This window comes from Limanda limanda, chromosome 10 (assembly GCF_963576545.1).
Source record: "Limanda limanda chromosome 10, fLimLim1.1, whole genome shotgun sequence".
Classification (NCBI taxonomy): Eukaryota; Metazoa; Chordata; class Actinopteri; order Pleuronectiformes; family Pleuronectidae; genus Limanda; species Limanda limanda.
In genome coordinates, this window is record NC_083645.1 from 23,226,084 (window position 1) to 23,239,921 (window position 13,838).

Here is a 13,838-nt window from a genome sequence, read left to right on the forward strand (position 1 = left end):
GCAGTTTGGAGAGGCGTAGCCGTGAATAGAGCCGATGTGGAAAAGAAAATGCGTCTTGAATGTAAAAAAGGTTTTTGTTGGTTTTGAAGGTGGTAAGAAAATATATATATATGTCTGCTCGCTTTGTAGAAAACTCTTTCACCTTGTTTTTGTGCCCTCACACCTGGTGGCTGCTTTATGTAACCCACCTCCCACTACCAGGCTCGGGTTAAATAACACCTCTACACTAGGAAGTCCAGCATGGGAGACCATTACTCACACCCTGTCCCCACCCACCCACCCACACACCCCCATGCTGGAAAATGGATTTGCCTCGGGTCTAAAGACTTCTCCAACCCCCAGCACCCCCCCCCCCACCCCTCTCCTCTCTCTCCTTCTCATCAGAAAAACTGCATTTTCCTCCTTGACATGTTTTTGCTTCATAAATCACAGACATGCGAGCTTCATACATGATTAAAGCCCCGGATATCGTCAGCGATTATTCAACACGACTGCCGGCCTTTCCCGGAACACTCGCTTCTCCTTCCCCTTTGAGTGTGAAGTCATATTTTAAGTCAGTTGTTCGAAAGTAAGTAGAATGAGACGCGGCGATATTTCTCCATCCACATTTAATCACAACCCACTTTTCAAACCGCCGAGCAGAATTTTTTTTTTTAAGTGTCCCCTCTGTATTTGTCACCGGTCGAGCAAAATATGTCTTGTTCTGGCCGCTTTATCTTCCGGGGTCATTACGTATATGAGGCGCGGACACTCAACACCTTTACCCTCCTCTTTATTTCCCCCCCCCACTGCTCAACCGTCTCCCATCCTTTATTTACCGGCTCGGGGAACAAGGCCACTTAAGGACCGCGGCGAGGGTTCACTCTCTCTCTCTTTCTCCCTGTGTCTCTATCAATCTTTCCGAGAGGCGAACGGATGCAACAAGAGCCGAACCCCGAATCACGCCACCTGCTGAGACCCCCAGATATGAATCGCACAATTCATGCATTCTTATCTGTCATTGTCTCACGCAGCGGCTGTGGGGAAAAACACCATCTGAAAACCCACTGGGAGACGAGTGCGGCGACATGCGATACGGCTGGAGGACCGGTGGCGGGTGTTGTTGTTTCTGTGGGGGGGGGTCGAAGAGGTGCGGGAAAACCACAACACGTGTTTTATTCTCGGTTTACCGCCGGGTTCTGAAACCTGACCGCACGCCGAAACCCGCTCACTTCTTCCAGGCTTTACACATTGTCTCCTCCAGAAGAGAAGGACAGAAGTGACCTCTGAGTGTTTCCCGTCCCGATAGCGTCAGACATCAGATCCTCTACCACGAGGCGGCTCAGCCACCGCTGCCTGTTGGAAGTCTGGATGCTCCGCTGGCATCCTTCCACTGCTTCAAAGTCCTTTTTATAATGTATACTCTGCAAAGGCTGTCATAAATTATTCACCTTCTACCCCTCAAATGAATGTTTGAAAAATATGGGTCTCGCCGAACAAACCCAGCCACTCCTGAATATCTTCCTCGAGATGTGACTTCTTCATCCGGGAATCATTTCATGTGTGTGTGTGTGTGTGACACGCGTGTGCTGACTCGTCCACGTTTAGCCGTGCGTTCGATTCCCGAGCGTCCAAAAAGGTGTTTTGACGACAAAACTAACTTCTACAAAAAAAAAAGATGAAAAAGCCAAATGAATATTTTTGAGCAAGAGAGCTAATGCCACTGCCAGACATGAAATCGACAGTAAGCTGAAGACAATGAGGACGAGGATTACTGAGAACCCGGCTGGGGGGGGAATCGCCTCTTTCTATATTTTCAGTAAAGCATGCTATTTACATAAGGATTACTTTAAACTATTGGAGGAAAATATTCCCAAAGCCTTCTGCACACAGTTGGCAATCACTTTTCTCTCCATCGCTCACAGAACAAACTCTGCTCGTGGTTCTGAACAAATGTGGATGTGTACTCGGTGAGAACAAGAACTGAGTGTCCTCGGTTTGCACATGGACGTGTCCTGGTTGTCCTGGTTGTCCTGGAACTGACTCATGTCTCAGTTTCCTTATGTGCAACGTTTCAATTGACATATTTACCTTGGATAAACCCCCATAAACCTATATTCTTGGAACAAGCTCGACAAGAATCACGATCACGAACTGTACTTTGTCCTCTTAAATAATGATGGGTGTGTTTTGGCCACAACATACAATTAACCAATCAGAGGGCCGTCTCCAGGCTCGTTGTGAGCCCGCCTCCGTAGGCGTATATTACTCTCTTCATCATGTTCAACCTACAATAACAATGACATACTAACAAGTGTTGCTGCTTTAAGACGCGACTGACAGCCTCTTGTTTTAAGATCAACTCGCCCGTGGACGCAAGTGGTATTTAAATAACGTCGGATGGGAAAATCACCCATCACTTCGTTGCTCTAACACTAGAAAAGTCACTTGCCAGCACTGCCAGATGTATAACAATTATCATATTGTGAACGATCATTTTGCCCTCTGTACAATGTACAACGAATAATTTAAATAATGTAAATATTTCTATCTTTTATTCAAAATGTAGTGTAGTAAAATATGTCTGTGTTTATGGATCATGCTCATCTTATGTGACAGCTTCCCAGCCAATACTCATTCCTCTTAACATGTGTTCTACAAAAGTAATATTTATTAATAATCATCTTATTTATTGTAACTACGATGCGTGAACATCTCCCATATGGCAACTCAGAGTGTAAATACGAGCCTCTAGTGTAAATATGATTATAGGAGCCACACTAGCTGCTCCGTGAGAGTTTAACCAGCACTGATTTCCATTAACATCAGCATATTTTTAAGCCGTTAATAGACTGAGCATCTTCACATTGTTTTTAATATGTTCGCCTGCTGAGATTCGCTAATGAGCTCTAACCCCAAAACACATAGGGCTGCAGGAGAGTTTTTCATTTATACCAGTGAATCTGCATTTTTACGCCCATGTCGGTCCAGACTCATAATATTGAGTGAATGTGGTTCTAATGAGGTCATGGACACTTTGACCAACATATTCTAATAAGTTCATCTTTGAGTTTCTGCCAGATTTTGAATAAATATCCTAAAGCTGTTCCTGGAAAAAACTGAAATTCATAAGGCAAAAGATACGTCTTGTAAGGTCACAGTGATGTTGAACTTTGACCTTTCACCTCCTTAGTCTAATCAGGTCATTTTTAAGTGTAAATAAATGTCTGTGGAAGATGCAATTAAATTCCATTCTCGATAAATCCCATCCACATAACATGAGGTCACACTGAGCTTGCATGGCGACATTCAAACACCCAAAATCAAAAAGTCAGAATGAACGTTTTTTGCAAATGTGCAGGGATTCCCTCAATGTGAGCATGAGATTCAGACTGGGATGTGAAAGGATAACCTCAGAACCCCAGAACCCCAGAACACCAGAGCCCCAGAACCCCGGAACCCCAGAACCCCAGAACCCGAATCCTCCAGCTACATAAGTCTGTGTCTCAGAGGCATAAAGAAGCTTGCAGCAGTGAGACCAGATACACACACTTGCTTTTGTAACGGCAAAGACAAAGAGAAGTGAGATTGTTTGACATTTCAGAGTGGCTGCACAAACACCGCTGCCTCTCCCCAGCCGGTAATGAGACAGCAAACAGCCGACGTGATCCAAATAATTAAGGAGCTGTCGGCGCTTCATTAAGCCACTTGCCTGCCGTTGAACGGGTTATCCCAGGGTATCACGTGACTGCCGCTGGGACCAATCAGAAAGCTGACCCGGTCGTAGAAGCCCTTGGAGGTGGGCTGAGCGGAGGAGCTCTGGCCCTGGCCGGCCACGGTGGTGGGGTCGGGCGAGCCGCGGCAGTAGGGCTGACCCTGGCAGGCGATCTGAGCGCAGCAGTCCGGGTCCATGCAGTCCACCAGGCCGTCTGGAAAAACAAGAGACAGGGGGGGGTTGAAGCTGTGTTGACCTGGATGTGTTTGGGTCTGACTAAAGAAACAAGTGAGTAGGGTTGCAATGGGGCGGAAACTTTCCGGAAACTTTCAATGGGAAGGTAAGCTCGGGAATTTTGGGAATTTTGAAAAAAATAAATAAATAAGCAAATTAAACGCTGAGCAATAAAAACATCATTCAAAACTCTATTTTAAAGATGTATGGAATGCAGCACACACTGCACGTTGAGTTTCAACCCTCCACTGTGCATTCTTCCATCACATGCACAGATAATTCCCAGCATCCTTCACTCTACAGCAGGGCTATTGAGGCCTGCTGTAGAGTGCAGGACTAGTCAGGTAAGTTTCGATGATATTACTGAGGAAAATATATTAGCATGCTGATTGAGGATTGTTCATCTGTTCATCTAGCCTATTTCCATTCATTTATCCATCAATTGTAAAATATGTTTACACACGACTCCAATTGTTTGGCTAACTATTTATATCTCTGACATTGCATTAGTGTTTTTTTACAAACTTTTTTCTCATCTTATTCTACAGAACAATGCCACGTGCACTATCTCATGTGTGGAGACATTTTACCCCATCCAATGTAGAAGGAAAGGCTGTGTACATTTGCAAATACTGTGCAAAGACCTATGTTAAGAATGACACAACGATGCAGAAGCGTATATTCAAGTGCCCAAAGTTTCCTCAGGGCTCAAATCAGCCTATGACAAAACAAAATGTTTATATTTATGTCTGTATATGACAAGGTAAATACAGTTAGTATAAATTACCTACAACATTTCCAGTTTATTCCCATTAATTCCTGTTAATGCCCATTAATTCCCGTTAATTCCCGTATATTCCCGTTGGCAAGTATCCAAGTTTGAATATTCCTGGAATTTTGCAACCCAACAAGTGAGTATCTCCATTACTGTGTCGGGCCTGGAACACGAACTCCAGTTCATTAAAGTGTCGGCAGAGATCCTGACTTGACATGAAAGTATTAACTATTAAAAAAGTGCGTCGCCTCACGTGAACCTCAGAAGTTCGAGGAGACGTTAATCAGAAATCCAGGCTTGTTAATATATAGTCTGGAGTAGCCTTTATAATTGATCTCCTGTATATTTTAAAGCAGAGTTTTTAACAATCTGCTCCGACGCAGCATTTGCATATTCTCTCCAGTGATGTTTTATGTATGATTGATTTGTTTGCTCTGTCACTGAGGAGCCACATCAAAGCCAATTTACTGTCAGCCACAATAAGCGACGCGCACACAAGTTCCTTTCTTGTTTTGTTTCTTCTTCTCCAGGAGCTAAAAGACTATTTGTACAAAGCTTTTATTTCTTCCTACCTCCCTCGTTATCCTTGCCGTCGGAGCAGAGCGTTTCGGTCGCTACATCACATCCCAGCCCTCGCCATCCTGACTGACAGATGCAGTGCCAGACGTTCTGATCCAGGACGCACCTTCCGTTGTTGTTGCACAGCCCGGGGCAGCCGTCTGTCAACACATCATGTAGGTGTCAAACAGCAGAGCAAATCAGAACCAGGCCGTGAGGGGGAGAAGAGGAAGAGGAAGAGGAAGAGGAAGAGGAAGAGGAAGAGGAAGAGGAAGAGGAAGAGGAAGAGGAAGAGGAAGAGGAAGAGGAAGAGGAAGGGTAAGAGGAAGAGGAAGAGGGAGAGGGAGAGGGAGAGGAAGAGGAAGAGGAAGAGGAAGAGGAAGAGGAAGAGGAAGAGGAAGAGGAAGAGGAAGAGGAAGAGGAAGAGGGAGGGTTGGTGGGAGGGTGGAAGGAAGAATTGGAGGAGAAGAGGAAGAGGAAGAGGGAGAGGAAGAGGAGGAGGGAGGGTGGGAGGAATAATTGGAGAAGAGGAGGGAGGGAGGGTGGGAGGAAGAATTGGAGGAGAAGAGGAAGAGGAAGAGGAAGAGGAAGAGGAAGAGGAAGAGGAAGAGGAAGAGGAAGAGGAAGAGGAAGAGAAAGAGGAGAGAGGGTGGGAGGAAGAATTGAAGGAGAAGAGGAAGAGGAAGAGGAGGAGGGAGGGTGGGAGGAAGAATTGGAGGAGAAGAGGATGAGGAAGAGGAAGAGGGAGAGGAAGAGGAGGAGGGAGGGTGGGAGGAAGAATTGGAGGAGAAGAGGAAGAGGAAGAGGAAAAGGAAAAGGAGGAGGGAGGGTGGGAGGAAGAATTGGAGGAGAAGAGGAAGAGGAAAAGGAAAAGGAAGAGGAGGGAGGGAGGGTGGGAGGAAGAATTGGAGGAGAAGAGGAAGAGGAAGAGGAAGAGGAGGAGGGAAGGTGGGAGGAAGAGTTGGAAGGGTATTAAAGATTGGACAGAGTCAGATTTGAAGGAGGACAGTGCTGAGTGGACACACAGGTACGATACACCTCTGACAGGACTGGGTGGGGGGGGGGGGTGGGGGATGTGGAGGAGGGTGTGAGGAGATACGGTCGTTTCACATGAGTTTCAGGAGCATGTTGTTCAGCTTCGTCAAAAAAAGTGAAATGTATGAGATCCAGAAAAGAAGGAGGAGAAAAGGAAGAGGGGAAACCTGCTGTTTCAGAAGTTAACAGGCCAGACCATAGATATATATAAAGACTAGATGTCTCGTTCGACGGAGCCGGACGTCTGCACATGGCGGCCATCTTGCTAGAGTGAGCTCGCCCACCCATAACATTGTGTTGTAGTGGTACGTAATTTTTAAATAACCATAACTTGCTCAATTTTCAACCGAAAATATTTTTTAGAAAATAACATAATTATTCATGAGTATGCAGTGTCATATCTACATCTCTGACGTTTATACCAAACCAAACCGTTTAAAAATCGTTTGAAAATTGAGCAAGTTATGGTTATTTACCACTACCAACACAATGTTATGGGTGAGCGAGCTGCCCCCTAGCAAGATGGCCGCCATGTGCGGACATTCGTCTCCGTTGGCCCGGCAATGCAGACGAGACATCTAGTCTTTATATATATCTATGGGCCAGACCTGGAGGTTTTGGTGTTAAATCAAAGTTTGAGTGATTCCTTTTGAGCTGACTTGCAGAGTGGAGTGAAAAATAAAACAACATTCTCGGTGATCTCCGAGCGGCTGGAAACCAGTGGCGTGTCTCGGAAAAGTGGGAGGAGCCCATTGCAGATGTTAGAAAAAAGCACTCATGTGAAGTAACAGCAACATCAAAAGGAAAACAGGGTGGGAGGGGAGGGAGGGTATGTGAATAGGAGGAGAAGAACAGGAACGATTGAGAGTCTTTACAGATAAAACAGAGCCCTGGCTGCCAGATCGCATTCCTGCTGATAGTGAAGGGGTGGTGGTGGGGGGGGAGGGAGGAGGTGAAGACAAGGGTAGCCCCAAAGAAAACAAAGAAACAAGGACTGAACCACACCAGTTGGGGGCATTGGAATCTGGAAGACACACTGAATTCAGACAAGGGGGGGTGGGTGGGTGGGGGGGGTGGAGTCTGTGTTAAGACGGACAGGAGATGACGGGTGGGGGGGGGGGGTTGAGCAGGATCACAGCGGAAACATTATGATCGACTCGGACATAGAACAGGTGTGTATATATATACGCCGTGCTAGGAAAGACAAAGAACAGGGAGGGATCGCTCGTGGCAATCTCCCTGGGTGGGAGGGGGTGGGGGGGGGGGGTGGTGGTGTGTGGAGAGGGAGGGAGTGGGGGGTGGTAGTTGGTTCAATTTACCTTTATATCCTATCTTGACTGCTCCTATTACACGAGCCGAAGGAAAGGGGAAAACATTTGGAAAAGAAAAATTACTTATCTCTCCGTGTATAGAGCTACGACTGACAAACACATTCTGCTTATTGTTACTTACAGGGAGCATGAGAAACAAAAAGAGGAAGAAGAAGAAGAAGAAGTGGAATCGGACATGAAGCTGATGTACCTGACAACTTTTGTGTATTTATTTGGGGATTCTGCCCTAATTTCAATCTCTCAGCCGTTTTGGAGCTGAGCAGCTGATGCTAAGCATGAGCGACAGGAAGTGGCTGATACTACTGCAGGAGAAGAAAGCTGCAAGCTCGCCCCATTGTTTCATAACAGAGTTCACAAAAAAATAAAAAAAAGATGTTCTGCTGGATCAGGAAATCAAAAAAAAAAAATCAAAACAACAACCCTGCATGTAGGAGTGTAAAACTCAAGCAAAGTTTTTTAGTTTTTTACCTGATACTCTGGAATCCAGCGCTACACATGTGAGCCGTGAGGGAGTCGGAGAGACAGATACAGACATGAGATAGAAGAGAGTTAGTCAAGGGAAAACAAACAGGACAATACAAGAGGGAAAACTGATTAGAGAGGGAGAGAGAGAAGCTGCAGATAAAAAAAGAAAAGAAAAAGACCCTCCTATAACAGTTTATACAATATTCTGTCCCTTTCCCATTGATCTGTGCAGAGATTCTGATTAACAGTCTTTGGTTCAGAGTGAAAACTTTGTTTTAATCCCAACTGGTTCATGTGCAATGGAGTTTTTAAAGTCAGTGTTTGAATTTGCTTTATAACTGTTCACTGGTGTTATTTTGGCTTTTATACAAGTTTGGATAACTTGTATAAAACCACCAACCACCTCCATCGGCCAAGTGGGGAGTAGATAATGAGTGAATTGTCATTTTTGGATGAACTATCCCTTTAAGCAGTCGACACAATCCTCGGACCCGAGTTTGCAACTTTTCAAAATGAAAGCTTTGTGATTCCGCTCAGTGTAAAGCATTACAGCAACAAACTGAACATTGTGCTTTTACTTTGAAGAGTATTTGCTAAAGAGAAAGTGATTCAATCGTCTATCAGAGGACGTGGAAGAAGACATGTTCAGCTGGGTCCACAGAATGAAGACTCGCTGTTTGTCTCTTAAATCTGATTATATAATATGTAATATTGAAGGTAACGAATGTCTGAGTACAGTAAAGAATCAGAGGTAGATTAGATTCATGGTTAAGGGAGAAAAATGAACTGTTTGAAAAAAGTTTAAGAGTTGACTTGTTAATTAAAGCTGCGAGTGATTCATCAGAATAATAGATCATCATTCTCTCTCTCTTTTCTGTAAAAAAGCGCCTCAGATGGTGATTACACTTCTCTCAATAGGAGGCAACATAAATACATTCAGCATCTCGAGCTCCAGTAAAATATTCATTGTTAACACTCTCCATCTGCTTTGCTTTGCCCTGCTCTTGATATCTGAGTGTTTTCCGACTGTATGAGCCACTTTCATCTGGGCATGCTTCAAAACATTTGACTGTCTGCTTCTATTGTCAGGAGCCGTGTCGTCTCACCCGCGCTCTAATGTGGACGCATCATGAAGCAGAATACTAAAGTCCTTCCTTTTTTTGTTGTTGTTGTTGTTGTTTTGGGGGGTTTTTTTTCTTTCAATTTGGCATTCATCTCCACTTCAGTGATTTCCACGGCGGCACGGCGGCGGCACACTAACAGCGAATCAAAAAACACCTTTCCTGGTAAACTGCGGCGCTGAGAAAGCAGCAACAACGGGTTCAGGCCTGCATATAAAACAGGATCTCGATGCGTGTGACAAAAGAACGGCCGAGGAAGTCCTCTATTCAGGCTTTGGCCATGTAATGTGATTAGAAGGCGCTTTGTGCGAGTGGCAGTCATTCAGGGTTTGAAAGACTAAATAAGCTTCTCGGTTCTCCCAAGAAAAAAGGTACAACGCCATCGCCTATTCATCGCCGCGGCCTCCAGAACAAGGAGTTACTTTCCCGATGGGGGCCTGGAGGAGGAGGAGGAGGAGGAGGAGAGAGAGAAAAATGGATGGCGAGCGGTTTGCCCAGAGGAGGGAGGGATTACTGCGATCAGGAATGTGACCTCGCCGTCAACCCTCTCCTTCTCAATCTCCGCTCCCCCCCGGAGACGGATCGGCGTCCAACGAGAGGAAGAGAGGGGGAGGAGAGGACTTGTAAATACATAATTGGGGTTGGATGGTTTTGGAGTGCGAGATCTTTGTTTCTCAGAGAAGAGGTCGCCATCGAGAGGTTGGCGATGACACTCGGGGAAACGCGGCTGGACGCGGCGTGTCAGGGTTTAACTACACGACCTTTGGCAGGGGGCGCGGTGTCGAGGAGGTGGGAGCGAAAGGTCGATAGGAAGTGACATCTCAGAAGTCATTATTCCCATTATTGGCAGGTGAAGCACCGCCATCTCACAAAGATGATATTCCAAAGAGGCCCAGCCGTGGCTTTTCAGCTCCCTACACACCTGCCCTTGACTCGCTAATACAGGAGCATCACTTCAGCAGTCTAAAAGGTTGAATATCTAAATGGATGAGAGGAAATATCACAAAGTTGCTGTGAGCTGTTGCAGAAAGGATGGGATTCTGAAAGGAGCGGAGGAAACCAAAGATCACTCGGCTGAAACCAAGGTGATTTCACATTTTCCTGACTCCTTTCAGTGGAAGAGATGCTTTACAATGTATTTTAATAGAAGATTTTTGATGTGATATTACTTTTCAGTTCGATTATCTCTATTGAGAGAAGTGGATATTGGTTTTAACCCGTGACCATCTGACCCAACACATCATTTCATGAGGACTTGTTTGTTTAGAGGCAACATTTGCTTGTAAAAAAGGAAAAACTGGACTGTGTATATGAAAGGTTTGTGTTTATATAAGGAAGGAATAACATTCAAAGAAAACTTAATGGCCCAGATAAATCAGATGGGACAAGGGCCAGATAAGAAAATGCCAGATTTTGGCCTGGACCAAGAAAAAGGGGCAGATCAAGGATATTTAAATATTCTTTTTTTTCTTTGAAGCCCAAAAAATATTTTGCTTGACATTTTTACAAATTTCTAAAGGAATAAATCATTGATCTTAATGATTAACTTGCTGCGGCTGGATTGATAATAGCAGCTTTTTGATGTGAAATTACTTTTCAGTTTGATTATCTCTATTTAAAGAAGTGAATATTGGTTTTAACCCATGACCATCTGACCCAACACAACATTTCATGAGGACTTGTTTGTCTAGAGGCAACACACGCTTGTAAAAAAGGAAAAACTGGACTGTTTATATGTAACGTTTGTGTTTATATAAGGAAGGAATAACATTCAAGGGCTTTATTTCATGATAACCAGCAGATTTCCACCAAACGTATTGGGCCAGATAAAACAGATGTGACACCGGCCAGATAAGAAAATGCCAAATTTTGGCCTGGACCAAGAAAATGGGGCAGATCAAGGATTATTCTTTTTTTTCTTTAAAGCCCAAAAAATATTTTGCTTGACATTTTTACAAATTTCTAAAGGAATAAATCATTGATCTTAATGATTAACTTGCTGCGGCTGGATTAATAATAGCAGCTTTTTGATGTGAAATTACTTTTCAGGTGGTTATCTCTATTGAGAGAAGTGAATATTGGTTTTAACCCATGACCATATGCCCCAATACAACATTTCATGAGGACATATTTGTCTAGAGGCAACAATTACTTGTAGAAAAGGAAAAACTGGACTGTTTATATGTAACGTTTGTGTTTATATAAGGAAGGAATAACATTCAAAGGCTTTATTTCATGATAACCAGCAGATTTCCACCAAACGTATTGGGCCAGATAAATCAGATGGGACACCGGCCAGATAAGAAAATGCCAAATTTTGGCCTGGACCAAGAAAAAGGGGATAGGATATTTAAATATTCTTTTTCTTCTTTAAAGCCAAAAAGATATTTTGTTTGACATTTTTAGCAATTTCTAAAGGAATAAATCATGGATCTTGATGATTAACTTGGTGAAGCTGGATTGAAGTTGTGGTCGTAAAGAAGCTTGTTAGGAATCAACAGGCAGCAACAGAACTATGAGATGATCTGTGTCCTGAAGCCTGAATTCTAAACACTGACACTCACACTGCACAGCTGCCATTTTGAGCCTGTCCAAAAATGAACTTCCTGTACTCAGTGCCCTTCTGTCAAGTGTGTGTCTGTGTGTGTGCGTCACTGTGGCTCACCGATGGTGCAGTGTTCACCCGTCCAGCCCTGGTGGCAGTCACACTTGCCCTCTCGGCAGACTCCGTGGTCGATGCAGCGTGGGTGACAGTCCCTCTGCTCACATTCTGGTCCTGTCCAGCCTTCCTCGCAGTGACACATCCCGCTGATGCATGAGCCGTGGGGACCACAGTCCACCACACACACCTCTGTCGGGGGGGGGAGAAAAAGCCAAGGAGACATCAAGCTTCCGTTTCGTGAAAAGCAAACTTTGTTTTTCTCCTTTGCCGGGGGTATTTTTTATATTTTTTTTCCATTTTGGCAAAAGATTGATGCGTCTGCCAGTGAAGAAAAATGCTCTGATGTTTGCTGAGACGTGTTGGTTTCTTTAGTCGTGAGGCAACAACTGCAATGTGAGATAATATTTCATCAAAAGAGGCTGGAAATGACTCATCTATTAAAGGAAAGTTTCCGCGGCATCATTTCACATGGAGAATATCATAATTCACTGCTTCCTCTCCTGCTTTATGGATCTCAACGGATTTGTCTTGTACGCAATTCAGTTTTTGAACAAGTGTCGACTGGGACACAGCTGACGTGGAATGACGTAGCATTAAACTCTGATGAAACAGAATTTGCAATCAACTTTTAGTCAGTCGCCATTTTACTTCGACATGACATGAATAATTTAGAAAAAAAGGGAAACATACCTCATAATAGTATCATATTAATCACCATATATAACCTGGTGTTATTAATACTGTGAGTTCAGACCACAGACTGTATATAAAGATGGACGATGTGTCTCCACTCCCTCCCAGTTCAGATATAAAGCCAAAGTTTCCCAGATGCACAGTAGTGATCGTGGGATGGAGCTGACAAATATGACATTTCACCCCATTTTTATGGCATCAAATAACTAATAATAAATAATGAAATGGTAAAATGGGCTGTGTTTCTAAATTGCTTTACAGTATAAGTCGCATTCAGCCGTCAGGGGGCCTTTGGGATTCAGTGGACGACCCTCTCTACCGCCTAACTAACCAATCATACCAGAAAAACTAACACTTGAGCGTATACCAGTGTGATAAGAACTAAAAATGACAAAAACCATGTTTGAGTTTTTAGTCTCTTTCAGTTTGACCTGTGTCCCGCCCACTAACATGGAGCAGGTGGGTGGGTTTATGACTTTGTGACAAATGGCTTCACTTTCGGGGACACGCCTGCTCCCTGGAAAGTGAAGCCAAAGGGGCCTGATCTTTATATTCAGTCAGTGGTTCGGAGAATAATAAAGAGCCTTAAATTCTCAGCGCTTGACATTTAATGTGTAAATTCTGTTCCGTGTAACACAGAGAGAAACAGCAGCGGGTCCTCCGAGGGCAGTAAATCCAGTTTAAAGGAGCCTGTGTTCCAATGCACATCGAGGAGATAAATCTCAATGTGTCGCATCAAAAATGAACAGTTTACATGTATTTCATGTCAAATGAAATTCTGAACGACTTTAATTTAGCCTTTTCGTCAGTGCTGCAACCAGCATCTGAGCATCTGAGCTGCTTATCACACAAAATGTGAGTCAAATCTGAGTAATTACGCTGGAATAATAGTGAAGGAGTTCTTGCAGAGGCCAGTTTAATTTCTCTCGGGTGCAGAAGCCGTTAAAAAAATGAAACCAAAGCCACCGTCGCCGGGAAAAAAGTCAAAACTCACAGCACAAGAACAATAAAGCACAGCAATTAGCGTGCGTCTGAAACCTTCTGCAACAGCTCGTTTTCAGCTTCTTACATGTTCTGAAAGCTCATTTGCATCGAGCACACGGGCTGTGGGTTTGAGCAGCTTCTCAGTCTGAGCTCAATATGTTTTCCTCGAGTGCTCGAGCAGCTGTGAATCTGCAGCTATGTTCAGAAAAGTTAAAAAAAAACCTAGAAACTCAAATGATTAAACCCACGGGTGGTAAGTAAATCAGGCTGTACGAGGCTAAAAACT

The 13,838-nt window shown here is 44.1% G+C and overlaps 1 protein-coding gene across 7 annotated transcripts in view; it reads right to left on the minus strand.

Moving 5' to 3' along the window:
- Positions 1–13,838, minus strand: part of si:dkey-237h12.3 (teneurin-3) — a 151,963-nt gene that overhangs the window by 45,579 nt on the left and 92,546 nt on the right. For 6 of the 7 annotated variants that reach the window (XM_061079495.1, XM_061079494.1, XM_061079497.1 and 3 more), the window contains 3 exons: positions 11,879–12,064; positions 5,276–5,422; positions 3,692–3,908 (listed from right to left, as the gene is read on the minus strand). In XM_061079495.1, coding sequence (XP_060935478.1) covers positions 3,692–3,908; positions 5,276–5,422; positions 11,879–12,064 — 550 coding nt within the window. Of the gene's footprint in view, positions 1–3,691; positions 3,909–5,275; positions 5,444–6,565; positions 6,572–11,878; positions 12,065–13,838 lie in introns of all 7 variants that reach the window. The other variant, XM_061079496.1, reaches the window with a different exon arrangement.